The following is a 16153-nucleotide window of genomic DNA, read 5'->3' on the forward strand; positions in this document are numbered from 1 at the left end:
CATAAGGAAACCAGAATACGTGGAGGAAACCCACACAGACATGGGGAGAATGTGAAAACTCCACACAGGCTGGGATTGAACATGTGAGGCAGCAGTGCTAACCACTGTAGCCACCATGCCAGCCATAGTTTTTTTTTCTCTTTTAAAAAATAAATTTAGAGTACCCAATTATTTTTTCCAATTGAGGGCAATTTAGCATGGCCAATCCACCTATCCTGCACATCTTTTGGGTTGTGGGGGTGAAACCCATGCAGACACGGTGAGAATGTGCAAATTCCACACGGATAGTGACCCAGGGCCTGGATTCGAACCCGGGTCCTCGGCGCTGTAGGCAGCAATGCTAACCACTGTGCCACCATGCTGCCCTAGCCAGCCATAGTTGTTCCTGAAAATGCCACCTCCTTGAACCGCTGTAGTCTAGGTACGCCCACAATGCTGCTAGGGAGGGCTATCCAGGAATTTGAGCCAGGGACAGTGAAGGAACGCTGATATAGCCCCAAGTCAGGATGACATGTGGTTTGGAAGGGAACCACTGGTGGTGGTGCCATGCATCTGCTGCTCTCGTCTTTCTGGGTGGTATAGGTCATGGGTTTGGAATGTGACGGGGAAGAAACCGTGGTGAGTTGCTACAGTGCTGCCTGTAGATGGTACACACTGTTGTCACTGTGTGTGTCTTAAGATTTAAGACATTAGCGTGGAAAGACAGGGTAGATAAAGATTAACTATTTCTGCTGGTTGGAGATTCTACAAATTAGGGCTAGACCATTCAGGAGAGGTGTTAGGAAGGGTGGTAAAGATTTGGAACTCTCTCCCACAAACAGCAGTTGATGCTAGAACAGTTGTTAATTTTAAATCTGAGATAGATAGATTTTTGTTAAACAAAGATATTAAGGGATATGGGCCAAAGGCAGGTGTATGGAGTTAGGACACATCAACCATAATCTCATTAAATGGTGGGACAGACTTGAGGGGCTGAATGGCCTACTCCTGTTCCTATGTTTTGGTGATGCAGGAAGTGCACCTTTAAGGTGGTGGATGGGATGCCAATCAAGTGGGTTGCTTTGTCGGGGCGGCACGTGGCACAGCGGTTAGCACTGATGCCTATGGTGCTGAGGACCAGGGTTCGAATCCTGGCCCTGGGGCACTGCCCGTGTGGCGTTTGCACATTCTTCCCATGTCTGCTTGGGTTTCATCCCCACAACCCAAAAATGTGCAGTTTAGGTGGATTGCACACGCTTAAATTGCCCCTTAATTTAAAAAAAAGTGTGTTGCTTTGTCCTCGATGGTGTTGAGCTCCTTGAGTGCTGTTAGAGCAGCACTCAACCAGGCAAGAGGAGTGAATTCCATCACACTGCTGACTTGGGCCGTAGCTGGTGGACAGGCTTTGGCGAGTCATGAGGTGAGTTACAAGCTGCTGAATTTGCAACTTTTGTCCTGCTCTTGTAGCTAACAGTCTTTATATGGCTGGTTCAGTACAGTTCCTGATTGATGGTAACCTTGAAGATATTGATGGTGGAGTATTCATTGATGGTAATGCCATTGAATGTCAAGAGGCGGTGGTTAGGTTCTCTCTTGTTGGAGATAATGGCCGGGATTCTCCGCTATCTGGTGGGCGGGCCTTACCGGCACTGAGGAGTGGCGTGAACCACTCTGGCGTTGGGCTGCCCGGAAGGTGCGGAATCCTCCGCAACTTCAGGGGCTAGGCCAGCGGAGTTGGCACCGTGCAAACCGGCGCCGAAGGGCCTCCGCCGGCCGGCGCGAGTTGGTGCATGTGCGGGAGCGCCAGCATGTACTGGCGTCATCCCAGTGCATGCACAGGGGGGTTCTTCTCCAAACCGGCCATGGCGGAGCTTCACAGCGGACAGCGCGGAGGGAAAGAGTGCCCCTATGGCACAGGTCAGTCCGCGGATCGGTGGGCCCCGGTTGCGGGCCAGGCCGCCGTGGGGACACCCCGCCAGGGCCAGATCCCCCCCGCGCCCCCCCGAGGACTCCGCAGGCCGCCCATAGAGCCAGATCCTGCCGGTAAGGACCTGGTGTAATTTACGCCGGCGGGGGTGGGGGGTGCGCTGCCAACAGCCCCCGACCGGTGCAACGCGATTCTCGCCCCTGCCGAAAAACCGCCGCCGGAGAATCTGGCAGCCGGCAGCGGGGCAGGATTCACGCCGCCCCTCGGCTATTCTCCGGCCCGGCGGGGGTCGGAGAATCCCACCCAATCATTGCTGTTTCTGTGGCACAAATGTTACTTGCTATTTATCAGCCCAAGCTTGGATGTCATCTTGGTCTTGTTACGTATGGACATGGACTGCTTCAATATCAGCAATGGTGCTGAACATTGTGCAGTCATCGCTGAATATCCCTACTTCCAAATTTATATTGGAAAGAGTTATTGATGAAGCAACTGAAGGTGGTTGGGCCGAGTGTCCTTCACTGTTAATTAATTGCACAATATACTGAGCACTTGGTGTGTCAGCCGTAGCTGAGTGGCTAACATTGTTGCTTATGTGTCCAAGTTGTGGGTTCAAGAAACCTAAACACAACAATCTGGCCTGACATTTCAATGCAGAACTGAGGGAGTTACACTGTCAGAGGTACAACCTCTCCAATGAGATATTCAACTGAGGCCCTGCCTGTTCTCTTAGCTGGCTGTAAAAGGTTGCATGACATTATTTGAAACCAGAGCAGGGTGGATATCCCTGGTATCTTGGGGCCATTATTTATCCCTCAATCAACATCATGAAGACAAATTACTTGGTCATTAATCACAGTATTATTTGTGGGATCTTGCTATGCACCAATTGACTGCAACGTTTCCTACATTATAACAGGTGGTACACTTCAAAAATACTTCAGTGAAGTGCTTGGGACATCTTTATTTTTATGAAAATGCTACCCGACATATAAAACTCATTTATGGGAAGTAAATCTGGGCCAGCATTTATTACCCATCCTTAATTGCCCTTCAACTGAATGGCTGACGAGGCCATTTATCAGTGACTGTGAGTCTGGAATCACATGTAGGCCAGACCAGATAAGGACAGCAGATTTCCTTCCCGAAAGGAACCAGATGGGGTTTTACAACAATCAACAATAGTTTGATGGTCATCATTAGACTTTTAAAATTGAATTTAAATTTCATCGCTTGCCGTGGTGGGATTTGAACTCGGGGGGGCCCCCAGACCATTACCTTGGGTTTCTGGATTGCTAGTCCATTGACAATACTATCAAGTGGTGATTGCTTCCTCCGTTGGCAGATTTTTCCTTCTGTTCTTCCAATCTCACCTTCCCTCCCACTCCCTCACACTGTCACTCAGTAACCCTTCCCTTTAAAATAACTTAGTGAAATGTTTTTAAAATGGGAGAAAAAGGGCGTGGAGGTTAGTAATCTTCAGTTATTATTGACTGTGAAGATGACCTTTAATTCAGTACATTCTGATCTTGTCTTGGTGCCAGAACCCAGGAGTCTTGAACTTTAACTAGAACCAGTTCTACAACACGCGAGAATTCAGAATGGCTGCAATTATCTACCAACTCTGAATATTATAGAACATAGAACAGTACAGCACAGAACAGGCCCTTCGGCCCTCGATGTTGTGCCGAGCCATGATCACCCTACTCAAGCCCACGTATCCACCCTATACCCGTAACCCAACAACCCCTCCCTTAACCTTACTTTTTAGGACACTACGGGCAATTTAGCATGGCCAATCCACCTAACCCGCACATCTTTGGACTGTGGGAGGAAACCGGAGCACCCGGAGGAAACCCACGCACACACGGGGAGGACGTGCAGACTCCGCACAGACAGTGACCCAGCCGGGAACCGAACCTGGGACCCTGGAGCTGTGAAGCATTTATGCTAACCACCATGCTACCGTGCAACTTGACCCACCCTGGACTCTCATTGTTCTGCCCACTTACAGATCAGCACGGAGTTCAGTGGTTAGCACTGCTGCTTCACAACCCCAGGGACCCGGGTTCAATTCCGGCCTTGGGTGACTGTGTGGAGTTTGCACATTTTATTATTATATTATTAGTCTGCGCGGGTTTCCTCCGGGCGCTCCAATTTCCTCCCACAGTCCAAAGATGTGCAGGTTAGGCGGAGTTACAGTGATAGGGTGGGGGAGTGGGCCTGAGTGGAGTGCTCTTTCAGAGGGTCAGTGCAGACTTGATGGGCCAAATGGTCTCCTTCTGCACTGTAAGGGTATCTATAGATTTTAGGGAGTCTATTCTGTGATGCCTCTAGTGTGTGAATGCACTGCCAAGCATGGTACTGAGCCACACTGTCAAGGAACTGCAGTCAGTCCTGCTGGAAAGTGAATAGAAATTGTGTGAGCATGAATCTAGTTTCAACAGTGATGTCTCCAAGGATGAATATTCTCCCAATCATAACTGTGTATGTGACACATGAAAAAAATGCCCTCTTCAGCAATGCACAGGGGCATCCTGGATATCCATTGAACGATGCCAAAGTCAGCTCCTTCAAGAGTGAATCCCTTTCAAAGAACCTATTCCGAATGAATAATGAGAGCCAGCAGTGCCAGTCTGTCTCACAGTATACAAACGTCTCACAGTAACCCATTGTGTGTTTCACATGCTCCTTCTGTTCATACCACAGAACAGATGTATGTGCCTGCTGCTCTTCACACAGGGTTCCTATTGTCTAAGATCATCTTATGTAAGAGTGGAGAGGGGACGAGAGTGTCACAGCAGGAATCTACCAACTCCCTCCGTGCTCTTCAAACTGATTAGGAGAAACTCAGAAGGTTCCATTTCAACCCTTTCCTCTCACTTGTGCAGTAACATTTTCTGAAGCCTGGAGATCTTGCATTATGTCCATAGGTTTGTTGAGGAGCTGCAAGCTAATATTAATGCTGCTGCAGAAAGGGCAATTATTAAACAGTGGGCTGTGTTTCTTGAGGTCCGTTTCACACAATAGACAGCCATCCATCACTACCTTTCATTTGCTTTCTATCACAACAGTAATAATCAGGACGGGCTCTGTCTGTCTGTCTCATTTCCCTCTCGCTCCTACCCACAATATGTGTTTCTATATTTCTGTCTCTCGTAGTGCCACTTAAATAAAGAGAACACTCCTTTTTTTAGCAAAAGAGAAAATGCTGGAAAATCTCAGCAAGTCTGGCAGCATCTGTCGGGAGAGAAAAGAGCTAACGTTTCGAGTCCAATGACTTTGTCAAAGCTAACAGAGAGAAAATGGGAAATATTTATACTGTGGAGTGAGAATGAAAGATGAGTCATAGCCACAGAAACCCAGGGAAACTGGGTGCTAATGGCCACAGATACCAATAGGAAAGAGTGTTAATGGCAGTCCCCAGAGAGAACAAAAGATGTGAAAGGTCAAACAGCAGGGAAACTAACATCAGAGGATGAATTGTAGATGTGGGGGGAGGGGAAGGAGGAAGCAAAGAGGAGAAAGGTGGATAAGATTGGTGGGGGGGAAATTAAATATATATTAAGAAAGAAAGAAATGGTAAAAGACAGTTAAAATGAAATGAAAACAAATGGGTCGATGTGGGGTAGAGCTGATCATCTGAAGTTGTTGAATTCGATGTTCAGGCCGGAAGGCTGTAGCGTGCCTAACTGGAAGGTGAGATGTTCCTCCAGTTTGCGTTGAGCTTCACTGGAACATTGCAGCAGGCCAAGAACAGACATGTGATGTGGCATGGGAGCAGGGTCTTTTGTTAAAATGGCAAGCAACAGAAAGGTCAGGGTCCTGAATGCGCACAGACCGAAGATGCTCAGCACATTGGGAGCAGCGAATGCAGTAGATCAAATTGAAAGAGGTGCAAGTGAAACGCTGCTTAACCTGGAATGAGTGTTTTGGGCCTGGGATGTTAAGCATGGACGAGGTAAAGGGGCAGGTGTTACACCTTCTGCGATTGCATGGGAAGGTGCCATGGGTGATGGGAGAGGTACTGGGTATGGTGGAGGAGTGGACTAGAATATCTCGGAGGGAAGGGTCTCTGTGGAATGCTGACTGAGGGAGTGAAGGGAAGATGTGTTTGGTGGTGGCATCACGCTGGAGTTGGCGAAAATGGAGGAGGATTATGCTTTGCATACGGAGGCTGGTGGGATGAAATGTGAGAACGAGGGGGCTCTATCCTTGTTCTGGAAGGGAGTGGAGGGGACGAGGGTAGTGGCGCGGGAGATGGAGCGCACGCTGTTGTGGGCCCTGTCCACAACTGTAGGTGGGAAATCACGGTTGAGGAAGAAGGAACACATTTTCGAAGCACCATTTTGGAACGTGGCATCATCGGAACAAATGCGACGGAGGCGAAGGAGTTGAGAGAAAGGGATGGAGTCCTTACAGGGTATAGGGTGCGAAGAGCTGTAGTCCAGATAGCTGTGGGAGTCAGTGGGCTTGTAGTGGATATTAGTGGATAGTCTATTGCCGGAAATGGAGACAGAAAGATCAAGGAAGAGAAGGTAAGTGTCTGAGATGGACCAAATGAAAGTGATGGAGGGGTGGAAACTGGAAGCGAAGTTGATGAATTTTTCTAGGTCCGAGCGAGAGCATGACGCGGCACCAAAATAGTCCTCAATATATCGGTAAAGGAGTTTTGGGAGGGGGCCCGGATAGCCCTGGAATAAGGAATGTTCTACAAACCCCATAAAAAGGCAAGCGCAGCTAGGACCCATGCGGGTACCCATTGCTGCACCTTTGATTTTGGAGAAAGTGAGATGAGTTAAAGGAGAAGTTGTTGAGAGATAGAACGGGTTCAGCCAGGCGGAGGAGGAGTGGTGGTGGATGGGAATTGTCCAGGCCTCTTTTCGAGAAAGAAGCGAAGAGCTCTCAGGCTATCCTGGTGTGGGATGGAGGTGTAGAGGGATTGCACATCCATGGTGAATAGAATGCGGTTAGGGCCCACCAACTGGAAGCTGTCAATATGACGCAGGGCATCAGAGGAATCTCGGATGTAGGTAGGGAGGGAATGGACCAGAGGAGTGATGATGGAGTCAAGATAAGAGGAAATACATTCAGTGGGGCAGGAGCATGCTGACACAATGGGCCTGCCGGGACAGTCCTTTTTGTGGATTTTGGGAAGTAGGTAAAAGCGTGCTGTCCGGGGTTGGGAGACTATGAGGTTGGAAGCCGTAGGGGGAAGGCATCTGGAGGAAATTAGGTCGCTAACGGTGTTGGAGATAATGGCTTGATGTTCATTGGTCTGGTCATGGTCCAGGAGGAGGTAGGAGGAAGTATCTGAGAGTTGCGCTCAGCCTCTGCGAGGGAGCAGTCAGTACGCCAGACGACAAGAGCAACCCCTTTGTCGGCAGGTTTGATGACAAAAACCTGACGGAGTGAAGAGCAGAAAGTTCGGAAGGAAAGAGGTTGGAATGCGTGAGGGGGGCAGAAAAATTAAGACGGCCAATGTCCTGTCGACAGTTCTCAATGAAAAGATCAAGGGCGGGTAATTGTCCCGGTGGGGGGTGGCGGGATTCACTTGGAGGCAGAATGTTGGAGGCACATGAAAGGATCAGTGGAATGGGGGGAGGATTGTTGCCCAAAGAAGTGGGCCCGGAGATGAAGGCGGCAAAAGAAGAGTTCAACATCATGTCGAGCCCGGAATTCATTGAGGTGGGGACGTGAGGTAGGGGCTTCTGTTTTTAGAAGCTGCCAATGAATAGGCTTCCTGCCAGCATACCTCATAGATTACCCTGGCAACGTGAATCTACATGTGACACAAGCCTGTCCCATGTGCTTCGGGACCTCCTGAATTTACAAAAGTTCTATGTCACATGTGTACGAGTTGGGACAAATCTACCAAAATCTACACAAAATGCTGGCACAATGCCTAATCTTTGACAATTTCTATTTAAACGAGTGTTTGATTTAAAAAGAAAACAACTATGCTTGTAAAATGAAATAAATTGTCACTATTCCAAATTAATTACCCACTGAAGAAACAACCAGTCCATTCATCCAGTCAAATAAAGGTACAGAGCAGGATTCAACTAAAAGAGCAAAGTCCCGTAGCAAGTGCTTTTAGCTACATGTTTCCTGGCACTCACCAGGGTGCCAGCCATGTGCCAGGGCACCACTCTGCCCAAAGGGCATGCAGCTGGGTGCCTGCAATCCCCTGGGAGACCCCCACAAATGCCATTCCATCTGGTCCCCATTTGTGGAGACCAGTACTGAACAGCACTCACTCAAGGTCTCCAAGGCAAAGAGGATAGATCCCACACCTTGGGTACCTTGAGAATCTGCACATTAAAGTGGGACTACCGTCTTGCTTTAAGTATGCAGATTTGCCAACAAGTGATCTCGCCCACAGGCGTTGCGAGCCAGGTAGATCCTGGGAGCGGGATATCTTAGCTTTTATCGGGCATGCTGCCCTACAGCAAGCTGCTTTTCGGGCCCAACGAGGCCATTGGATCGTGCCCAGAGTTATCTGCTCGCAGAAGTGGGTTCACATCCTGTCAGACACAGAGACTGGCATCAATTACCTAATGAGGGGTAGTCCAATGGTACCTGACCATTAATGTACTGCACCCTGATGCACGATCAATAACTCCCGAAGTGAGATTGTAGGACAATTGAAGGCTTTATTGAACTAGATGTTTCCCCCAGCAGCGCAGGTACAGAATGCAGCAGCTAGGGAAACACAGACTCTTATACTCCGCCTTACTGGGCGGAACCAGCAGGCAGGCTTCACCAATGATCTTACAGTATCAGGTACCTCCAACACCAATGATCTTACAGCATTAGGTACCTCCAGCCTAGGTACTGTAATACCCCTAATACGACTATCACACACCCAATAACAACCTCCTTTCCCTAATTTTTGACAGTCAAATGCATAATATAGCCCATGTTGTGACCTAAATTGCATTTGCCATTTAGTCAGTGCTGGTTAGTGGAGGTTAAAATGCTGCTTACAGAAAGATTGGTTAAACGAGATTTGGCCACTTAAAGGTAAGTGGCAGCAAATGAGGGTAAAAATGTTGGTTGTGATGACAACAGCTGCTAATTTTTCCTTTACAAAGATCTTGGATAAGAACAATCCCTGACAGCATTGAGTGAAATGGCTCAACAGATATGAGAGAAGGGAACATTTGGCCAAGGAGTGGAACATAAGAACAAAGGAAATAGGAATAGGCCATTCAGCCCCTCGAGCCTGCTTTGTCATTCAGCTAGATCATGACTGATCTTCATTTTCCTGCACCACCTCTATATCCCTTGATAACTTTAATAACTAGAAATCTATTGCTCTCTGTCTAGAACATACTTTTAAAAAAAATTTAGAATACCCAATTCATTTTTTCCAATTAAGGGGCAATTTCAGTGTGGCCAATCCACCTACCCTACACATCTTGGGGTTGTGGGGGCAAAATCCATGCAGACACGGGGAGAATGTGCAAACCCCACACGGACAGTGACCCAGAGCCGGGATCAAACCCTAGACCTCGGCGCTGTGAGGCAGTAAGAACATACTCAATGACTGAACATCCACAGCTTTCTGAGGTAGAGAATTCCAAAGATTCACCACCCTCTAAGTGAAAAAATTCCTCCTCACCTTGGTCCTAAATGGCCTACCTTTTATTCTGAAACTGTGTCCCCTGGTTCTAGACCTGCCAGCCAGGGGAAACATCCGTCCTGCATCTACCCTTTCAAGCCTTTTCATCATTTTGCCTGTTTCAATGAAGTCACATCTAATTCTTCCAAGCTCTTGAAAATACAAGCCCAGTCTCCACAATCTCTCCTCATAGGACAGTCCCACCATCCCGGGGATCAGTCTGGTGAAGCTTCATTAAACTCCCTCTATAGCAAGTATATCCTTCCCTAGATAAGGAAACCAAAACTGAACACAATGCTCCAGGTGCAGTCTCACCAAGGCTCTATACAACTGCAGCAAAATCTTTTTACTCCTGTACTCTTGCAATAAAGGCCAACATGCCATTTGCCTTTCTAATTGTTTGTTTCATCAGCATGTTAGCTTACAGTGACTTATGAACAAGGACACCCAGATTTGGACATCAACACTTGCCAATCTCACACCGTGTAAGAAATACTTTGCATTTCTTTCTTCCTTGGCTCTCTAGCATTTACTGGGAATTTTAGGTATCCTCCTCCACGAAGACAGAAACAAAGTATTTGGTTAGTTTCTCTGCCGTTTCCTTATTGCCCACCCTTTAAGGGGCAGCATGATGGTGCAGTGGTTAGCACTGCTGCTTCATGGTGCCGTGGACCCAGGTTCTATCCTGGCCCTGGATCACTGTCTGTGTGGACTTCGCACATTTTCCCCGTGTCTGCGTAGGTCTCACCCCCACAATCCAAAGATGTGCAGGGTAGGTGGAATGGCCACACTAAATTGCCCCTTAATATAAAAAATAATAATTGGGGGTACTCAAAATTTATTTATTATTTAAAATGACACCCTTTTCCATTTGTTGGAAAATGCTGCAGGATGAGGGCATAGTTGGGAAGGCGACTCTGCTCGATCACCAGCGTACCCTCGCTGTCCACCGGCGTACTCTCGCTGCCCAGCAGCGTACTCTCGCTGTCGGGTAGCCTGTCTAGAAAAAGGGGGTTAGCATTGTTGCCTCACAGCACCAGGGACCGGGGTTCTATTCTAGCCTTGGGTGACTGTCTGTGTGGAGTTTGTACGCTCTCCCGTTTACTGTGTGGGCAGCACGGTAGCACAGTGATTAGCATTGTTGCTTCACAGCACCAGGGTCCCAGGTTCGATTCCCAGCTTAGGTCACTGTACGGAGTCTGCATGTTCTCCCCGTCCTGGTGCTCTGATTTCCTCCCAGAGTCCAAAGATGTGCCGGTTAGGTGGATTGGCCATGCTAAATTGCCCTTCGTGTCCAAAAAGGTTAGGTGGGGTTACTGGGTTATGGGATGGGGTGAATGTGGGCTTGATTAGGGTGCTCTTTCCAAGGGCTGGTGCAGACTCGATGGGCCGAAGGCCTCCTTCTGCACTATAAATTCTATGATTCCTCTGGGTGCTCCGGTTTCCTCCCACAGTCCAAAGATGTGCAGATTTAGGTGGCGTGACAGCAACAGGCGACAGAGTGGACCTAGGTAGGATGCTCTATTGATGGTCAGTGTAAACTCAATGAGCCGAATGGCCTCATTGTGCACTGTGGGCATTCTAAGCATAGAGGTGTAACAACAACCTGTATTTATATAGCACCTGTAAAATAGTAAAATGCACTTGACGATAGCATTGTCAAACAAAATTTGACACCGAGTCACATAAAGAAATGTAAAGACAGATGGCCAAAAGCTTGGTGAAAGATAAGTTTTGAGCAGCATCGTTAAAGGGGAAAAGCGAGATATAGGGGAGAGAAGTTTAGTGGAGAATTTCAGGGCTTAAGCCTCAGGCAGCTGCAGGCACGGTCAGCATTGGTGAAGCAATTAAAATCAGCAGTGTGCACAGGACAAAATTAGAGAAGGGCAGATATCTTAGAGAATCGTGAGACTGGAGGAGATAGATAAGGACGAGGGCATTAAACATTGCTAATTGGGAGCCAATATAGTGCAGATAGCGCAGAGGTGATAGCTGAATGGGACTTGCTGTGCATTAGGACACTGACCATTACTGCCCAGTTGATCCCTAAGATTCCTAATATGCATAATAGCCACAGCTGACCTCATGCAGATGGCACAACTGTGTTAATCTGTAGCTGGTCCCTTAAGGCTGTTTCCAATTTGGGGCAGCACGGTGGCGCAGTGGGTTAGCCCTGCTGCCTCACGGCGCTGAGGTCCCAGGTTCGATCCCGACTCTGGGTCACTGTCTGTGTGGAGTTTGCACATTCTCCCCATGTTTGTGTGGGTCTCGCTCCCACAACCCAAAGATGTGCAGGTTAGGTGGATTGGCCATGCTAACATTGCCCCTTAATTGGAAAAAATGAATTGGGTACTCTAAACATTTTTTTTAAAAAAAGGCTGTTTCCAATTTGGTGCATATCTACCTGTAAATATTGGGAAGGTGGGCATTAACATCCCCACGTTGCACATCTACAACATTCCTTTTTTGTTAAATTTAGAGAACCTAATTCTTTTTTTTTCAATTAAGGGGAAATTTAGCGTGATCAATTCACCTAACCTGCACATCTTTGGGTTGTGGGGGTGAAACCCACGCAAACACAGGGAGAACGTGCAAACTCCACACGGACAGAGACCCAGATCCACTGCGCCACCATGCTGCCCATCCACAACATTCCTTAGTTTAAAAATAAATAAATTTAGAGTTCCCTATTCTTTTTTTCCAATTGAGGGGCAATTTAGCGTGGCCAATCCGCCTACCCTGCACATATTTTTTGGGTTGTGCGGGTAAGACCCACGCAGGCGTGGGGAGAATGTGCAAACTCCACACGGCCAGCGATCGGGGCCGGCATCAAACCCGGGTCCTATGCGCCGTAAGGCAGCAGTGCTAACCACTGCAGCACCATGCTGCTCCCAACATTCCTTAGTTAACATTTACAGCAGAATGTCCCAATCTCTTGGAAATATCAGGAAAATGTCAGTGCTTGCACCAAGACTCACACAAGAAGAATGGTCAGCTCAGCGAGGGTCACCGCTTGCTGTCGAGTGCATTTGGAGGAGGAATTGGCAAAAACAGCTGATGTTAGTGAAAGGGTGGATCAGCGGGATTTGTTCTTTCCACCAGGTATTGACGGACTTGGATGTTGATTTGATTAGCGATGCTAAGCAAACCTGAGGGTTAAGTGATGTTTATTTCTTCCCTCACTGAACAAATTATCTTTTTATTCCAGGCTTATGAGAAGAGATTCCCGACATGTCCGTTGATCCCGGTTTTTCTGGGCAGTGAGAAAGTCAGTGAGTACAAGAGTGAAGATGAATCACTGCATATTGTGGAGAGGAATTGCAAGCTGAACGTGGACGCCCCCCGGCTGCTGAAGAAGGTGAGTGTGTGTTGTCGGTTATTTGTGTAATAATTAAATTCTGATCTTATAGAAAAGCCCTTTACAGACATCTTGCACCTGACCAGGAGCATCAGAACTGTGGCTGCCTGACCTGGCCTTGGAGTAATCAGACCTCTGCTGGGCAATGATGGGAGTGTCAGACATGGGCTGAGCCTGGTAATATTTGGACTCTGCTACGTTGGGTGTATTAGACATGCACTGGGAGCACTAGCCTTGTACAAGATGGAGAATTACAACACCAGGTTAAAGGCCAAAAGTTTTGTTTTGAATCACTAGCTTCTGGACTAGTGATTTGAAACAAACCTGTTAGACTTTAACCTGGTGTTGTAAGACGTCTTACTGTGCTCACCCCAGTTCAACACCGGCATCGCCACATCAAGATGGAGAATATCAGACCTTTACTTTTATGTGGTGAGTTGTTCTGACCTGGAGTGCGCTGCTTGAAAGGGTGATGGAAGCATTCAATAGAAACTTTCAAAAGGGAATCAAATCTTCTACTTAAAAACACATTTGCAACAGAATGGAACTAATTGGATAGTCCTTTCAGAGAGCTGGCATAGGCATGATGGGCTGAATGGCCTCCTTCTATGCTGCATTGTTCTATGATTTTCTGGCCTGTGCTGAGCAGGCTGGGTTGGGAGTGTCTAACGGATGCTGGGCTGCATTCTCAGTATTGGGCTGGTGTTGCGTTGAGCTCTGTTTGAAAATAATCGGATTCGTTCTGAGTCTTTCTGCCAATTGCTTCTGTTTCTGGAAGATGCTGATGAAGTTCTGACCATTCTCCCCTTGCCATCCCGTCTGACTGTGACACTCCCTCTGCCCAATGCAGATCGCAGGAGTGGAATATGTCTCCTTCATCCAGAAGAACACAGTGAACTGGAAGGAGCGCACACTGCTGATTGAGGCTCACAATGAGACATTTTCCAACAGGGTCTTCGTCAATGAGATCTGCAATTACAGTGTAAGTTGCAGAACCTGACAGTTAAAAGTTGTGCTTTATTGCTCTGTATTTTTTAATTCAATTTTAACCTAAATCTCTGTGCACTTCCACTACTTTCCTCCCTGTAAACACCTGCCCTAATAACTCCTTTTGTGGGTGTGTGAGATTTTATTTTATACCGTTCCTGTGAAGCACCTTGGAGTGTTTTATTACATTAAAGGCACTATATAGGGCAGCACGGTGGCGCAGTGGTAGCACTGCAGTCTCACGGCACCGAGGTCCCAGGTTCGATCTCGGCTCTGGGTCACTGTCCGTGTGGAGTTTGCACATTCTCCCCGTGTTTGCGTGGGTTTCGCCCCCACAACCCAAAGATGTGCAAGGTAGGTGGATTGGCCACGCTAAATTGCCCCTTAATTGGAAAAAATGAATTGGGTACTCTAAATTTATTTTTAAAAACTTTAAAAGGCACTATATAAATATAGGTTGTTGGATTGTGTACGCTTGTCGTACTTTCTCTTGATTAGCTGCTTTTGTCTCCTATTTGTTTGGTTGTTGTCTGTGTTCTGTCTGCATGTTGTCTGGAAACTGTCTACATTTCCTATTTCCATGCATTTGCTGTGATAATGAAGCCTGCAGTATTTGTGTCAATGGGCAGGTGGTGGCCTGACTGGAGAATTTGTGTGAATGTTTAAACGCACCAATGCCAATTTCCCTCGCCAGGTTCACCCTGACAATGAGGAATGGACCTGCTTTGAACAGTCTGCATCGCTGGACATCAAGTCTTTCTTTGGGTTTGAAAACACGGTGGAAAAGATTGCGATGAGACAATACACTGCCAACATCAAAAAGGTGAGAGAGTCTCCTGTTTTCTCCTCTATCTTCTGTGACTATGGTGCAAGGAATTGATTCTAGTTATTCAATCTGGGCCCAGACTGAGAATTTAACCTGCCTTAGCCTGTGTGGCTCAGGGCTTCACTGGGTGGTAAGTTCAGCTACTAAAAGCCTGAGGAGTATGAAATTGTAATCATTTTAATAAATGTCCCATTGGGTAATTTAATATTAATGAAGAGCTTGCATTATATAACATTTTAATACATCATCAGAGCTTTCCTATGCACCGTACCTTTTTGAAGTGTCAAAATATATTTTTTCCTTAAGCCTACACTACAGGTGTTTGTCTACATTAAAGACACAATTGTTCAGAAAACAAAGGTAGTTTTAAGGGATTTATACTTGTATTGATAAACATTAGAAATAAGGTATAGTTTTAAGTGGGATTAATTTGATGTTTCCGTGCCTGAAAGGGTAAAACCTATGGTTATATTCATGCTGGACAAAGGTGTTTGTGTGTGTGAGCATGGGTTAAGTTCTAACTGTTTTTCTACTGTGCTTAGAGAGGGCCATGGCATGAAGAATAAATAGGTCAGCAGAGATATGTGGCCATTGCTTAGCAACTGGGGCCTTGTAAGGGAGAGAAGCTTTTAAGTTTTAGTTTAGTTAATTTGATTGCAGTTGTAGATAGGTAGTGAGAGAGATGGGAGCTCTCACAGCTCTCCTAGGAGCAGATGATTTTAGAAGGTTAAAGAGGGAACATGTCTTTCAGCCTTTCCAGAAGAAAAGCTGTACTATGGAGCAATGGTTCAGAAAACAGATGCTGGGAACTTCAAAGTCCAGCTAGTTAAGGAAACTAGAGAAATTAAGAAAAAAAATCCAATAAGTCTGAAGTTAAAAGAACAGAGGAAACTGGAAACCAGAACAAATTACTGTTCAGTAAAGTCACAGACAGTTGAAAAGCAATTGGATCACGAGAGGCCATAAAGATATCTGCAAAAGTGTTGAGATTTGTGAGAAATTACTAGTTTGGGAGACATTATTTGAAGTAATTGTGGAAATTGGTAGCTGGGTCTCGGAGTTTGCCTTGTGTTAAGGCAAAGGAACCCTGAAGGAAAACGTGCAAAACCTGAAAGTGAAACTTTGATGGAAGGAGCAGAGGGAGAGCGTAATCTAAAAGAAGATTTGGAAGAGTGACTTTTATAAGCAGAATTTGAAATCACTCGAATGGAAGCTCAGTGAATCAAGGTGACTCATGGTATAAGAATCATCTGGGCGGATTTTGAGCCGAAATCCACAGACATTCACTTGGGATCAGAGAGGATTGTGTCTTACCACAGTCATCTAAAGGGACTTTTTATGTTAATGAGACCATTGTAGCTTAAGACGTACTTGCATATTAATCTTCAAACATGTGCATGCTTGTTAAGGTAAGGGGGGGAAGTAAAGGAGTATTGTATTATAATCCAA

The 16153-nt window shown here is 46.7% G+C and overlaps 1 protein-coding gene across 4 annotated transcripts in view; it reads left to right on the forward strand.

The window, feature by feature from the left end:
* Positions 1–16153, forward strand: part of LOC119978450 (SEC14-like protein 5) — a 46465-nt gene that overhangs the window by 7850 nt on the left and 22462 nt on the right. For all 4 annotated transcript variants that reach the window (XM_038820101.1, XM_038820100.1, XM_038820103.1 and 1 more), the window contains exons 3-5: positions 12742–12891; positions 13742–13873; positions 14573–14701. In XM_038820101.1, coding sequence (XP_038676029.1) covers positions 12742–12891; positions 13742–13873; positions 14573–14701 — 411 coding nt within the window. The remainder of the gene's footprint in view (positions 1–12741; positions 12892–13741; positions 13874–14572; positions 14702–16153) is intronic.

Source organism: Scyliorhinus canicula, chromosome 15 (genome assembly GCF_902713615.1).
Source record: "Scyliorhinus canicula chromosome 15, sScyCan1.1, whole genome shotgun sequence".
NCBI classification, from domain to species: domain Eukaryota; kingdom Metazoa; phylum Chordata; class Chondrichthyes; order Carcharhiniformes; family Scyliorhinidae; genus Scyliorhinus; species Scyliorhinus canicula.